Source organism: Macaca fascicularis, chromosome 2 (assembly GCF_037993035.2).
Source record: "Macaca fascicularis isolate 582-1 chromosome 2, T2T-MFA8v1.1".
NCBI lineage: Eukaryota > Metazoa > Chordata > Mammalia > Primates > Cercopithecidae > Macaca > Macaca fascicularis.
This window is the reverse complement of record NC_088376.1, coordinates 21,259,470-21,274,407: the sequence shown is the minus strand read 5'-3', so window position 1 is coordinate 21,274,407 and position 14,938 is coordinate 21,259,470. Positions and strand designations below refer to the sequence as shown.

Below are 14,938 nucleotides of genomic sequence, written 5' to 3'. Positions count from 1 at the left end.
TTAACACGTTAAAAATGTTTTTTCATTCAGTTATTCATATTAATTACTGTTAATATTTTCATTGGTATAATATATGAATTCCTAAGTTGTCTATTGGCAGGGAATTGCAATCTATTATTTAATCCAAATAATTTGTAGAAAATAAATTATTGATACAATTTAGTTAGTATTAAAAGACAGAACAAGGGGATTTTTAATACAAGTAAGGTAAAATAGTTTCACTGTTATTTGTTCTAGAAGAGTTTGGAGGTACTGCTGTTATTACCACAACACGAACCTAGAAGTTCAGCTTTTAGGAGTACCACACAGGCAAGATCATATTACAATACAGCCACTTGGCATCCTAAAATAATGGTTCTAACCCTGTATTCTACCACAATACATGGAAAATAATGGTCACATATTAGATATATTCCTGGGGGAATGCCCTGATTTTGGCAAAATTCTCTCCTTTCTGCGATTTTTTCCAGAACATTTAGGCAATACAGGGCTGTAAATGTTGGTTATGCATAAGTTCCAACATGTTTCCTTCTATCCAAGAAAGCAAAACCGAATGTTAAGTAAATGAAAAAACACTAATATAATCAGCTTATTTAACAACAAAAAATAAATCATTCACAAATTTAAGTGCTTTACCTATTTTTCACAACAAATACTTAAGGTATAACTCACTACTGACAGGACTAACAATGGCTCATGACACCTTGGTCCAAACATACTACTTTATTGTTGGAATACCAGATTAATATCACCTCTTTATATTTTAGTTAAGACAGAGATACCAAGGTAATGACTGGATTAGAGCATGATTTGCAGATGCAGTGACCTAAGTGAATGGTACTGGCACCAGCTATTTATAATTTGATAAAGCAACCAATCATCCAAATTTACTTGCAACACTTAAAAGGTATGAGTTTTATAATTAATGGAAAAAAACCTTCATATTAAGGTTGAGAAAAATAAAGGTCTCATTTTGTGACACGAAAGTAGAATAACTCTCAGGTGGTAACCCAAATGTTCCCTTGTGAATTAATGTGTTCTACAATATTAGTAAAACCTAACCACTCCTTTTATGTATAAAATGTAGCACTCACTGATAACACTTAAAATGGCCAGGAGTGGTGGCTCACACCTGTAATTCCAGCACTTTGGGAGGCTGAGGTGGGTGGATTACTTGAGGTCAGGAGTTAGAGACCAGTCTTGCCAACATGATGAAACCCTGTCTCTACTAAAAATACAAAAATTAGCCAGGCATGGTAGTGAGCACCTGTAATCCTAGCTACTCGGGAGGCTGAGACAGGAGAATTGCTTGAACCCAGGAGGTGGAGGCTTCAGTGAGCTGAGATCACACCACTGCACTCAAGCCTGGGCAACACAGTAAGACTCTGTCTCAAAAAAAAAAAAAATGTTTTTGTGTATTCTGATACAAGTTTTAACAATATATGAATTAGCAGAGTTTAAAGAATTAGATGATATAGCAAACTGTAGGGATAAGAAAGAAATGTATGTAAACTGGGCCATAATGAAAACAGTTTGTTTAAAGGTCCACAGATCTGATCAGTGTCATTGACATAAAATCAAGTCTTGCACTGAACTAAGTCAACATACTGTTTAGGAAAAAGAATTTCTAATATGGATTACAACAGAACTGCCAATTGCTTACATACATATGTGTGTTCCATTTTTGTTGTTATAACATCAATTAATAACAATCATCTTAATTTCATAATTATATTTTGAACTTACCTTTGCCAAAATAACAGAAGCAGAGCATGGTCAACATGATAGTTTCAGGCATCTTAATAAAACCATCATTTTTGGCATCTATGCTGACATTGTAATGGCCTCAAACTGTCAATAACTCATCCAAAGCAAATTTAATAAATGTGGAGACATGGGCTAATATTACAGTCAGTTTGCCTATATTCACTATGCACATTAGCTCTACAAAAGAATGCAAATCAAGGAGGCTGAGGTGAAAATATCATTAAACAATAATCCCAAATTAACCAATAGTAAAGTAGAACTCTATGTTCAAGAGTTGTACACTCACACACATGATAAAAGCATAATCATTAAACTTTTTTCTGAATTGTCTAGGTTTAGCTAATAATTTTAACGTTACTGATGGACTTTGGTCCTCTTTAACAAAAATTAGAAACATTAATTAACACATTCTTCCCAAACCTTTATTATAAACTTTTATGTTTAAGTATCTATAATTTTTCAATTATTAGGGAAACAATGTGATATGTCATTTTAATCGTGGGTGGATCACCTGAGGTCAAGAGTTCAAGGCCAGCCTGGCCAACATGGTGAAACCCCATCTATACTAAAAACACAAAAATAGCCGGGCGTGGTGGCAGGCACCTGTAATCCCAGCTACTCAGGAGGCTGAGTTAGGAGAATCGCTTGAACCTGGGAGGTGGAGGTTGCAGTGAGCCAAGATCGTGCCACTGCACTCCAGCCTGGGTGACAGAGTGAGATTCTGTCTCAAAAAAGAAAAAAAAGAAACATAAATAAGTAAAAAATAATTATTTGTGTAAGGGTAGAGGAGATAGAAAAAATATATGACTTACTCTCTTCATTCTACATGTATCATGTAGGTGTAGAGTTTACAGAAATACCTTTGTAAAACATGGTTACTATTTTTTGTTTGTAGGTATGTACTTGAAGCATCAGTAGGTCAACTGGCTAACATTCCCACCACGGCAGAAACGCAAATTTTGGAAAAAACAGCCCATAATACTTCAATCGACAGTGAACACAGAAGGCATTTTGTTATCATCAAATCGCCAAACTAATAATGGTGAACAAACAAGGCAGAATTCTCCTGCTGTTTATATTAAAATTACCACCCAAGCATCGTTCAGACATCTCAGGTCCAACTATAATTCTGCATTTGCCCATTGTGTGCTTAACATCAATGTGATCTAGTAAGTACTACCATGATCTTTGAGATTTCGAAGAATCACAGCAGGAAGGCTATGGGACTGCCACCCTGTCACTAACTCGGCCTCTAGTTCCTTAATGTGGGCCCTGAGCATGAGGGGTGGCACTTTCAGAAGCAGGTCAAGAGGCAGCAAAGCTGAAGAAATAAAAGGGGGAAAGATATGAAACTGTAACATAAATTACATTGAATTTTAGAGAGTTGTGTTTGATTTTATCGCTATCAACACTAAGTTACCTGGTCTTGGTCTTGATCCTGTTCCTCCAGTGAAGTCCCTGAAAATAGAATTACAGGCCATTAGAATGACTTGTTCAACTTGGATTTGACAAACTAAGAGCCTACATCTTGCTATGGTCTACATTATAAAGATTAATAAAGATTATTTTCCCTCAAGATGCTCTCAAGAGTTTAATTCAGAAGGAAATAAATATATTGCAACACACAGTACAATTGACATTCTACTGACAAATGGCAGAATCGTCCCACCACAGTTGTTTTTTAGGCTCTAAGTATGACTAAGAGCCTAACTCTTATGATCCTGAATAATTTTCTTGTTATACTTAAACTCGAAATATGATTTTGCACTAAAAGGATATAAGATTTAAAATGTTATATACAGTATTTTCTATGATTTGTTCCTGCTCTATTAAAAAACAAAACAAAACAAAAAACAAACAAAAAAAACTTTATTCCTCTTCCTATAAAATGTTTTTTGCATTGAAAATAATTATCTTTCCTAAAGTTGCCAGTGTTATTAACATCCCTTGTTTGCCTTGGAGGTGGCCTTAGACTGTACCAGGGATATGTGTAAATCACCTTCAGCCTTTTTTTTCCACTGTAACCATTTTTTTTTTTTTTTGAGACGACTCTCGCTCTGTAACCCAGGCTGGAGCGCAGTGGCGCGATCTCAGCTTGTTGAAACCTCCACCTCCTGGGTTCATGCCATTCTCCTGCCTCAGCCTCCCAAGTAGCTGGGACTACAGGCACCCACAACCATGCCCGGCTAACTTTTTTGTACTTTTAGTAAAGACGGGGTTTCACCATGTTAGCCAGGATGGTCTTGATCTCCTAACCTCGTGATCCACCCACCTCAGCCTCCCAAAGTGCTGGGATTACAGGTGTGAACCACCACGCCCAGCCTAGAACCAATTTTTTAATAGTTTTCTGGAACGAAATAAGAAACATCTGTGCCCTGACAAGTTGTAAGAATCATTCTTAAACTTAATGCAATCCAACAAAAATATATCATACATCTACTATGTATAAGGCACATGATAGGTATTTATTAAGTAGGAATAAATACAGGAATTTAAATACAAGTAAACATGGCTGATAAGTCTCTTGTCCCAACCCTTTTGTTTTAATCATAGATTTTTTGATACATGCATGCAACACCTACCTGTGTTATTAAGTGTAACAAAATTGGCACTCATTTACCTACCACCCAATTTAAGCACTAGAATAATACCAAAATCTTTGTATCCACTTATGAGTTTCTTCCCTGTTCCTTTCCATTCCCTCCTGATTTTCACCAGGGTAGCACTCTCTTGATCCCATAATATATTCTGTTCCATTCTGAGCTCAAAGTTCCAGAGCCTTGAAAAGTAAATGGAACCCGCCAGCCTTTAACAGTTTATATACTTTCCCTAACCCTGAGATAAGGAGCACGTTCAAAAAAAGAAATGAAGCTGATCCTGCCCTCAGAAAGTTTGAAAAGAGACATGATCACAGCAGTGCCCATGTGTAGGCAGGACAACCTCAGGGCTGAGCTGAGAAGCAGAACATCTGTTCCAGCTCCTCGTATGCCTGCACAAATGCCATATCCCAGCAAATGCTTTCCGAATAACTTTGACCCTTAGCCTTCTAGATGAGGCTAGCACTGTCTAATAGAAACTGATGGTAAGCATCAAACATAATTTTAAGTTTTCTGGTAGCCAAATGTTTTAAAAAGTAAAAAGAATACAGTGAAATAAATCTATTTTATTTAATCAAAAATATCCAAAATATTATTTCAACATATAAAAATTGAGATATCTTATTATTTTACATCTTAATTAATATTAAATGAAATTTAAAATTCAGTCCCTCAGTTGCACTGGCCACATTTCAGCTGCTCAAGAGTCACATGTGCCTAGTGGCCTCCATACTTAACAATGTGGTCTGCCCTTCCTTAAGTGTTGGTCATTGTCTTCATAAGCTTACTACATTCATGCCATGTAGCTGCTAAACCTGCAATACCTCCTGAATCCCACTCTTTTAAAAAGTGAATACAAATGCAACTGGAGGCAAACTTGTATCCATCAGGTTATTCATGTTCTTGAAAAGCTGATAATCACTCACATGATGAGTTTGCAAGATGACTGTTCCAGATGTCCTGAAGAATCTAACATTTCAAACATTTTTACGTATTAGCAAATGCTATGCATAATGTGTGCTAGTGGGATATGTGACATAGAACACCCTGACAATGCTGAGTTGCTGCCGCCTCTGCTATTCCTTTATATAATTTTAAATTACTCTTTAATAAACTTTAGGGAATCTTTAAAAAGAACCATTACACATTCATTCATTCATTCGAGAAATATTTATTAAGTGCCCACAATGTATAGCCACCATGTTGGACACTGGAGATGGGATGGTGAAAATAAATAGTTTCCACAGTCTTGGGACTTAAAAGATTGCATAGAGATAGCAGAAAATAAATGTCAATTTCTCTGGAAATTATATCACTAACCGCAAGAAAATATAGTCATCTGAAATTTCAAAATAGAACAGGCTCATTGTGACCAGAAGTGACAGCTTTTAACTATGCAATTGTTGAGTTCACAGATGGACAAACGATAGAAATTATGCAGAGCCTGGGGGAAGACTGCCTCTAGATTGAACCACATTGAATGTTTATGCCCAACAGAGCATTATGGCTACAGAGGGTGGTGTCCCCATCGTATCACAAGCTGAAAAATATACCAAAGTGATTTCACACAGAGAACATTCCAGAAATAGTTTCTGGTGAAGAGGCTTAATATATTATAGTTTGTGTTCTCTGAAAATTTTGAAATGGGCATTGACCAACAGCACTTCAGGCTGATGGAAGAATTTCAGAAAAATAGAAGGCTGAAAGAATTCTAAAAGGCCATCCCTTCCAGCTCTCTTCAGACCTAGTATGACCTCATCTGGAATTAATAAGGCAAAAGAGAAACTGAAGTGCTGAAAATGAGTGTTAGCCTACAACTTCCACCCCAAAACACTAACAGATAAAGTGAATAATCCAGGAAGTAGCTTTCTAATTTTTTAAATAGACTTTTCACTGAATTAAGTCAAGAGCAAGGTGAATTATTTGGATAATTATTTTGCCAGCAGAGTCCTGGCCAAGAAGAGAATGAAGCCCTAAAATTTCATCTCTCATAGGAATTCCTTGAAATATATATTTGAACAAAGAAAACATTTTCACATGCATTATGAGTGTATTCCATCATTTAATTCAATTGTGAAAAGTATCAATACTATTTGATATTGATAAAAATAATTAAACCTTATGAAATGAGAGGTTTGGCTTACAATAGTAAGGTAATACCTTCTGAAACTACTGCAACCACACCATGTGAGCTAATGAGCATTTTATAGCTGAAGCTCTCTTTCAGGCAGTGACATTCATACATACATCCTGTGTGAATAAGCAACATTATGTAGCTTTGAGTTCTCCTATGTATCTATAATGTTAATAGAGTTGGTATCATGACAACAAAGTAGTATAATGCTCCTGTGCCTATCCCCTTGTACCCAAATAACATATCTCATAACAAAGGAGCACTAAACCAGGAAAGTATAGAACTATCACAGAAAAGAAACAAAGTGGTCTTACTATGCGTTTTTTTGTTTGTTTTTGTTAAGACTGCTGGAGTGTGACATTGGCAGATGGGCCAGGTTGATTCTAGCAAGGAGTAATCATGCAGTATTTATTCCTCCAAAGTAAAACCAGATACAGATTATGAAAAAGATGGAGGGAGAAAAGCTACAAAATAAGCAAAACTTCTGCTTTTAGGAGGCAAGATCCACAGGTACTGAAAATACACAAGGTCTTTCCAGTCACAAGTATGATGCTGAATGATCACAAACCTCCACAATCATCTTTACATATAAAGACTTAGAGGCCTGGCATGGTGGCTCATGCCTGTAATTCTACCATTTTGGGAGGCCCAGGCGGTGGATCACCTCAAGTCAGGAGTTCGAGACCAGCCTGGTCAACATGGCGAAACCCCATCTCTACTAAAAATTCAAAAATTAGCTGGGTGTGGTGGCAGGTGCCTATAATCCCAGCTACTAGGGAGGTTGGGGCGGGAGAACCGCTTGAACCCAGCGGGCAGAGGTTGCAGTGAGCTGAGATGGCGCACTGCACTCCAGCCAGGGCAAAAGAGCAAAACTCCGTCTCAAAAAAAAAAAAAAAAAAAAGACTTAGACTTAGGAGCACACTGTCAAATACAATTATGCATACACTGACAAATCAAAAAAGTTGTGAACCACAGGCATCTTTGATACCACAAACATCCAGTGTCTCAAACCAGCCTGCCAACTATACTCTGTTGCCTGGGCGACAGGAGGCAAGCAGACGTGGAGAAATCTTGTTGCCTGAGCAACAGGATCCCTTTAAAAAAAAATGTGCCTTAAGCTGTGGCTATGGCAAAGGCTGTCAGTAGGCAAGATTTCAGTCCTTGGTAATGAGATAAAGAATTTACACTATGATAACAATCATTCATCTATTCATTAATCAGTATCTGTAGGTTGGTACCTATGTGCAATACACTGTGCCCTGGAGAAGGCAAAGATGAATTAGGCATAGTTTGGCACATACTCGGCACACAGTAATAAATATCCATCAATTAAATAAATGAATGAAGGTTCTTAAGATGGTCGTAAAACAACGACTAAACTTTACTAGGACCTGAGCATATGTGATAAAGAGGCTGAAGCCCCCGTGAGCATTATGAAGTTCCACTACAGAGAATATTGTAAGTTGAAATAATATGCTATGACTTGCTGGATTATAATCCTCAATGTGTGTATACTAGGTCAGCCTACGAAACCCGCATAAAAACTGGTAAAAGTCAAGCCGATTCTTAATGCCTTCCTAGCAAATAGTAATAGATATAAAAGATTTCATTTCAAATTTGAAAATGATTAAAGTTGGAAATTTCAAAGAAATTGGGGCTTATTCCTCTCTTGATCTTGCCATTAACTATATTCCTCAAAAAAAGTTGTATCAACTAATGATGGCTTGGATTCCCAGGTGCCTTCCAGTTCTAATATTATTCTCCAGCCTTGAGACTTCAAAATGTCTCTAAGGAGGCAGGGGCTATCCCTCCTAGTTCCATTTGCTCATGTTTTATCCATTTGTCTGGATCATTTGCCCAAAAGCATATCCTAAGTTATTAGGGAGTTATGTTAGTTATTCAGCAGGCAATTGGTTTAAATCTGGCTCCTGATATCTGATATCTGACCAAAGTTAAGAATTTATGCTTAAGCTTTCTCTTAGTACCATTAATATTTAACCAGGGCCACATCTGACTTCTATATTTTGGAGGCTGTGGTCAGAACACATATGTCCTTCCCTGTGACTTCTCTCATTGGGCCTTTTTAAAGAGCCAGTAAGGGTCCCCAAGTGGGAGAGCTGCCCAGAGTCTCCTTGTAATTGTTATACCATTTTATACATGGCACAGAATAGGAAAAAAACAAAACAAAACAAAACAAAAGAACCAGAAAACCCTCTACAGGCTGGATTTTCAATTTATTTTTATTCTATTATGTAGTTTTGCTATCTCCTTTTATATTCAAACTTCTTATTTAGCTTCTAAATATTTTGCAGGATGGGTTCACATTTCACATTCATAAACAAAGAAACCCAGAAAAATCCTAAACAAATTAGATTGCAAATAACTTTAGCTTTATTTAATGTTCTTTAAAGAATTATAAATACATTTTGGTATTGTCTCCTTTTAATTCAGAGAAGCCCTGGAGATTACCTGGGAGGGAGTCAAAAGTTATTAATTTTCTCTCCTCTTATTTGGCATAAATCAAAGGCTGTCTTTTACCATTTATTTTCTTCTGAAGTCTGCCCTTGTCTTTCCACTTCCCTGTGAGCTCCCTGAAGGAAGAGAGCTTGTCTTAAACAAACCTGTGTTCCCTGGTAGCATGTCACACTGTATTACCACATTTCATGGCACAATTTTGCAAATGTTGCTTTAGGTCAGGTCCCGTTCACCTTGGAACATACTTTCCAAAACATCAACTTCAATGTATGGGCCACTTTCCATATCCATCTGTTGACCTGGTCATAACCCCAAGTTAAAGCTTGTTCCATATCCCTGTTTCAATGATCTTCAGATTAAACTTTGCCTTTCTGCTGATTCTAGCTTACCCAATTTGTTTTAAAGTATTTAGTTAATGGCTAACTTTTTAAAAACCATCTCAAGGTCTAAAAGATATAGACCATATTGGGTTTTTGTTTGTTTTTGAAGGGGTGGACATCAACCAATTTGTGTAAATAAGACAATTTTCCATGGATCCTTTCAAAAAAGAGTAGAATTATTTTTGACAGGGCCAAGATACCTACATTCATCTGATTGGAAATTTTCATTTTAATATAAAATTCACTTAACTGGGAGTACACCATATGTCATAATTTACTTTTGAACTAAAATACTTGCTTTGTTAGTGACAGAAAGTCAGCCAGTGGGGAATATTGGGTACTAGCAAGCCCTAAAGATCCTTTGGAAGATCTTCTAACTCAAATCTCCAGTCCCCACAAACACCCATTGTGGTTCTCTTTGGCATTTTGGACTACTTTTCTTTCCCCTGCCCTCCCCATTACTTCTGACCATGACTCCTTTGCACTTTGGCCCAGTAAAGAATGCCATGAGGTCTTACAGGGTTTTCTCGAATATCTTTCTGACAGATCACACCCCTTATCGATAAGTTTTTCTTGGGTTTTTATTCCCAGAAACACTGGGAAAAAGTTAGGAAATTAAAAGGCTCCATCCTAACTCCTCCTGGTCTTCATCTGAAGAAGATAAATGTATCACTGATACACCTTTGACTAAACAAGAAAAGGATTTGTCTATAGGAACCTTCCTTTGTCACCTAACTGAATCCTCCAGGAATTTGCTGAGCAGGTTCTTCTGAACTTCATTTACATTATGCGATTCCCAGCACCCTCAAACCCAGAGATAGATCCAGATGGTTCCATTGAGGCTGCCCAGCACTAACACCTGCTCCCTTCAGCAAGCACCCCTGATGGACTAGTCAAGGACCTCAGCTCTCCTCAAGGCAGTAAACAGGCGCCTGATCCCAGCCAGCTCAATCTGGCTCTCTCTCTCTCAAGATTTTGAATCCTAAGAAAGGTGACATGAGAATGGAATAAACAAGCTGGGAGTTTATTTATCCCAGAGTTCTCCTGCCCTTACAAGCCTCCCAAAAATGTCTCCTTTATAGACTTCAGGGACTGAACTGGCTCGTATGCCTTCCCAAGCTTGATCCTCCAGAGTCTTAAATTACACAAGCCCCATAATGCCTTCTAAAAAAACCCCGGTCACGTAAGTTAGCTAGAGTCAGGCTCCTTTGCTTGTATCCAAAAAGCCATGCCTGCTATAGCACATCGCAGCCTTAGCATTTTATCACACAGATGCTGCCACCTCCTGAGTGGGAATCATCCCACAGCTCTGAAGACCCCTGCCTGGCATCACCACTTATACGTGGCCCAACCTCAACAGGTGCCCCAGCCTCAGAGCAGTCTGGCAGTCCTTCCTCCATTCTCTGCTCAGTTCTTATCTCAACATTGGCTGCTCCTAGCTGAATATACTCCTCAAATCTAGACAGTCCTCTTATCTGTGGCCTAGAATATCATCTAACACATAGAAACCAGCTGGGCACAGCGGCGAATGCCTGTAATCCCAGCACTTTGGGAGTCTAAGGTGGGTGGATCACCTGAGGTCAGGAGTTCGAGACCAGCCTGGCCAACATGGTGAAACCCCATCTCTCCTAAAAATACAAAAATTAGCCAGGCATGGTGACAGGCACCTGTAATCTCAGCTACTCAGGAGGCGGAGGCAGGAGAATCACTTGAACCCAGAAGGCAGAGGTTGCAGTGAGCTGAGATCATGCCACTGCACTCCAGCCTGGGCGACAGAACAAGATTTTATCTTAATAATAATAATAATAATATACAGAAACCATAAAGTATATTCTTCCTTAATCTCCCTTTCTCTATTTCTCTAGCTTAATTTTATCTTCACCTCCCTTTCTTCAGACACAAAGAAGGAGTTGCCACTCATCTTCTCCAGGCCCACTCCTCTGGCTGTGGTCTACGCTGCAACTGTACACTGTCAGTTATCTCTTTTCCTCTCTAATCTCTCCTCCTTCCCCTGTCCCAAATGCTCTGAGTTCATCCTGATTCTAAGAGGTCCTTTTCCATCAAACATTCCCCACCAGCTCACTCTCCCAGCTCATTTTCTCAGCTTCTTAAATGCCTCCTATGTCTGCCTCTGGAACATTGCAATCAAGTTTCTGCTCCCTCTGATCTCACCCAGTGCCAGTGAAGGGGCTCCCATGAAGGTCAGGAGAACTTGCAGAAGGCTCAATCTAATAGTTTTGTTTCAGTCCCTGCTCTAAGAAACAACTGCCACTGACACAGCAAGCTGTCCTAAAATAACAATTTTACTTTGCTTTTAAAAGATAATCTCCCAAACATATTCCACCTTCCCTTGCAACTAGCTGTGGTCATATGAGGAAGTTCTGGCCAATGGTATGTGAACAGAAGTGATGAGCATAACATCTGGGTCATATCCTTAAAAGAAAGAGGGGTGCCTCTACTTCCCCTTTCTTCTTCTTGCTGGCTTGGAGGTAGGATGTGGTCTCGTAAGTCATATTGGTCAAAAAGATGAAATCTATACCCTGGGGATATGGAAGAACAAGATATAAGACCAGGGCTCCACATGACCTCATGGAGCACAGCTGCCCTACCCTGCTGGCCCACCCTTGAGCTCAGAGAGGCTAACTGATTTGCTCAAGGTCACGAAGCTAGAAAAAGGCAGAGCTAGACTAAGACCCAAGTCCAAGATCAGCACTGTTTCAGTATGCTACTTGGTGAACTATAAATGGTTCTGGGCAAGTAAGCTCTAACTCCTTCTATTTCCACAGGCACATGGAAACTTCTGGCTATCAGGTTTCAATTCAGCCATCAATAACTCAGCTCTGCAAAATCAAAAAATATTTCTAGAAGCTCAATTTGTACCTACCTTGTTTGGGATTGTCTTTCTCCTCCTGAAGCACTAAAACTTCTCTTTAAAATGTCTGAGACGAGAAAATAGAAATAAGTTTACATTATTTCTTCTGCAAATCTTTTGTTTTCTAAGTTTTAATAAAACAATGCTGAACAACAAATGATGGTGAAGATGCAGAGAAAAGGGAACTCACACACTGTTGGTGGGACTGTAAATTAGTGTAGCCATTATGGAAAACAGTATAAAGGTTCTCGGCCGGGTGTGGTGGCTCACACCTGTAATCCTAGCACTCAGGGAAGCCGAGGTGGGTGAATCACAAGGTCAAGAGAGCGAAACCATCCTGGCCAACATGGTGAAACCCTGTCTCTACTCAAAAGTACAAAAATTAGCTGGGTGTGGTGGAGCATGCCTGTAGCTACTCAGGAGGCTAAGGCAGGAGAATCGCTTGAACCGAGGAGGCGGAGGTTGCAGTGAGCCGAGTTGCACCACTGCACTCCAGCCTGGTGACAGAGCGAGACTCCGTATCAAATAAATAAATAAATAAATAAATAAATAAATAAATAAATAAAGATTCTCTTGAAAAAACTAAAAACAGAACTTCTATATGATCCAGCAATCTTACTACTGGCATATATCCAAAAGAAGGGAAGCTAGTATATCAAAAAGATATCTCCACTCTCGTGTTCATTGCAGCACTACTCACAACAGCCAGGATACGAAATCAAACTAAGTACCCATCAGCAGATGAATGGATAAAGAAAATGTTTAACAATAATTTATTGCATATTTAATAGCTAGAAGGGGACATTTGAAATGTTTCCAACACAAATAAATAATAAATGTTTGAGGTGATCAATATCTGAATTACCCACACAATGTGTAATTTGATGACTACACGTTGTATGCAAATATCAAAATATCACAAGTATCCATAAATAGGAACAAATATTATATACCAAAAAAATTTAAATAAGTTTTTTATAAAATTCAAAATAATAAAGAACATATATATTCCATGAATGGCTTTGTCTATAAACACTCTCATATTGTTCTAAGGTCAAACTTTTCTCTGTAAATGGCAGGTAGGAAATATTCTAGGCTTTGCAAGCCATACTATGTCTGTCACAACTGAATTCTGCTGCCACTGTAGCATGAAAGCAGTCAAACAACATTCAAGAAACAAACATGGCTTTATTCATGGCAAACCACAATATCAACAAAAAACAATGCTGAATCTGTTACCTGAGCAATTGTACATACTGTAAAAATTGTCTTTGATTATGAAAACATGAGCTAAAATATGTTACAAATTGTCATTTATTTGTCAGGTTTGTTTAAGGGCTTTTTTTCTAAAGCAAATGTCTAAACAAACAAAAACAACCCTGTTATTAATATCTAACAAAACACAATAAAATGTCATGCAATAAAATGTCATAACCATCCTTGCCAAGTTACCACATGCAAATTTAAGGGTCAAGCATCTCTTTCCTACCTCCCCACTAACCCTCCCACCATTGCTGCCAGGTATATAGAACACTGAACTTATCTCAAAACAGTCAGTAATAAATTTCTTCTGGAATTTGTTATATGTGTTTATATGCATAAATATTTTTCCCATATGAGCTTCATGTTTTCCCAATCGCAAATTAATACACCTAGAAGGCAGGGATTTACAGAGAAAATAGGACAGAATATTGAAAACTGGGGTTGTCCCAGAAAATCTGGAACATCTAGTCATCATTTTAATGGACCAATTAAGTTTGGAAAGGACAAAGAATGTAGCTAAATCCTTAGGGTTCTACTTTGGTCCTTAGAGAGGCTATTTTAAATGTTGTTTTATGAGATTTTCATAGTATAGTCACTGAGGAGAATTATTTTCACTTAATTTATTTCAGAATATTTCTCCCTACAGTTTTTAATATTTTATCAAGTTACTCTTTTTTTTTTTTTTTTTTTTTTTTTAAGATGGAGTCTGTCTCTGTCACCCAGGCTGGAGTACAGTGGTGCCATCTCATCTCAGCTCACTGAAAGCTCCGGCTCCCGGGTTCACGCCATTCTCCTGCCTCAGCCTCCCGAGTAGCTGGGACTACAGGTGCCCACCATCATGCCCAGCTAATTTTTCTATTTTTAGTAGGGACAGGGTTTCACCGTGTTAGCCAAGATGGTCTTGATTTCCTGACCTTGTGATCCACCCACCTCGGCCTCCAAAAGTGCTGGGATTATAGGCGTTAGCCACCGCGCCCAGTCTCAACTTACTCTTTTCAAAAAAAATTGTTTATCTTCATTTTCCATTTTAACTTCTCTTTTAGTTTCAGGTTTGTTGAGTATGTTTGATTCTATCTCTCTTTATAATCTTTAAATTTTATCTAAATATACCTTTTCCTTTTCTTTCCCATATCCCAGTATGACTATTTTCTTTACTGTTTTAAATTGAGTCAAGATTAACATTATGAACTGATTTTATATGTCATATTTTTTATAACTCTAAAAACATTTTTTTTGTTTTATTGTTTTAAATGTAACACAGGCCTTTAGATTTATATAAATAAAATTGTACAAAAATTAGTCTATACCAAGACCAATTTCTTCTACAGACTTTGAATTCCTCTAACCAACAGGCTCGTAAAAGGTCATGTCCATTACTCCCGTGGTTATTTGGCTGTCTCCAAGATATTCTGATTCTCTAGTTAGAACCTGCATTTGCTGGTAGAAATAA

General features: G+C 38.0%; 1 protein-coding gene across 9 annotated transcripts in view; it reads right to left on the bottom strand.

Annotated features, from left to right (window-relative positions):
- NEK10 (NIMA related kinase 10) overlaps positions 1–14,938 on the bottom strand; it is a 271,626-nt gene that overhangs the window by 53,216 nt on the left and 203,472 nt on the right. For 5 of the 9 annotated variants that reach the window (XM_065539836.2, XM_065539837.2, XM_005545605.5 and 2 more), the window contains 3 exons: positions 12,238–12,292; positions 3,188–3,225; positions 2,948–3,088 (listed from right to left, as the gene is read on the bottom strand). In XM_065539836.2, coding sequence (XP_065395908.1) covers positions 2,948–3,088; positions 3,188–3,225; positions 12,238–12,292 — 234 coding nt within the window. The remainder of the gene's footprint in view (positions 1–2,947; positions 3,089–3,187; positions 3,226–12,237; positions 12,293–14,938) is intronic. The other 4 variants (XM_065539838.2, XM_045387054.3, XM_005545609.5 and 1 more) reach the window with 1 other exon arrangement.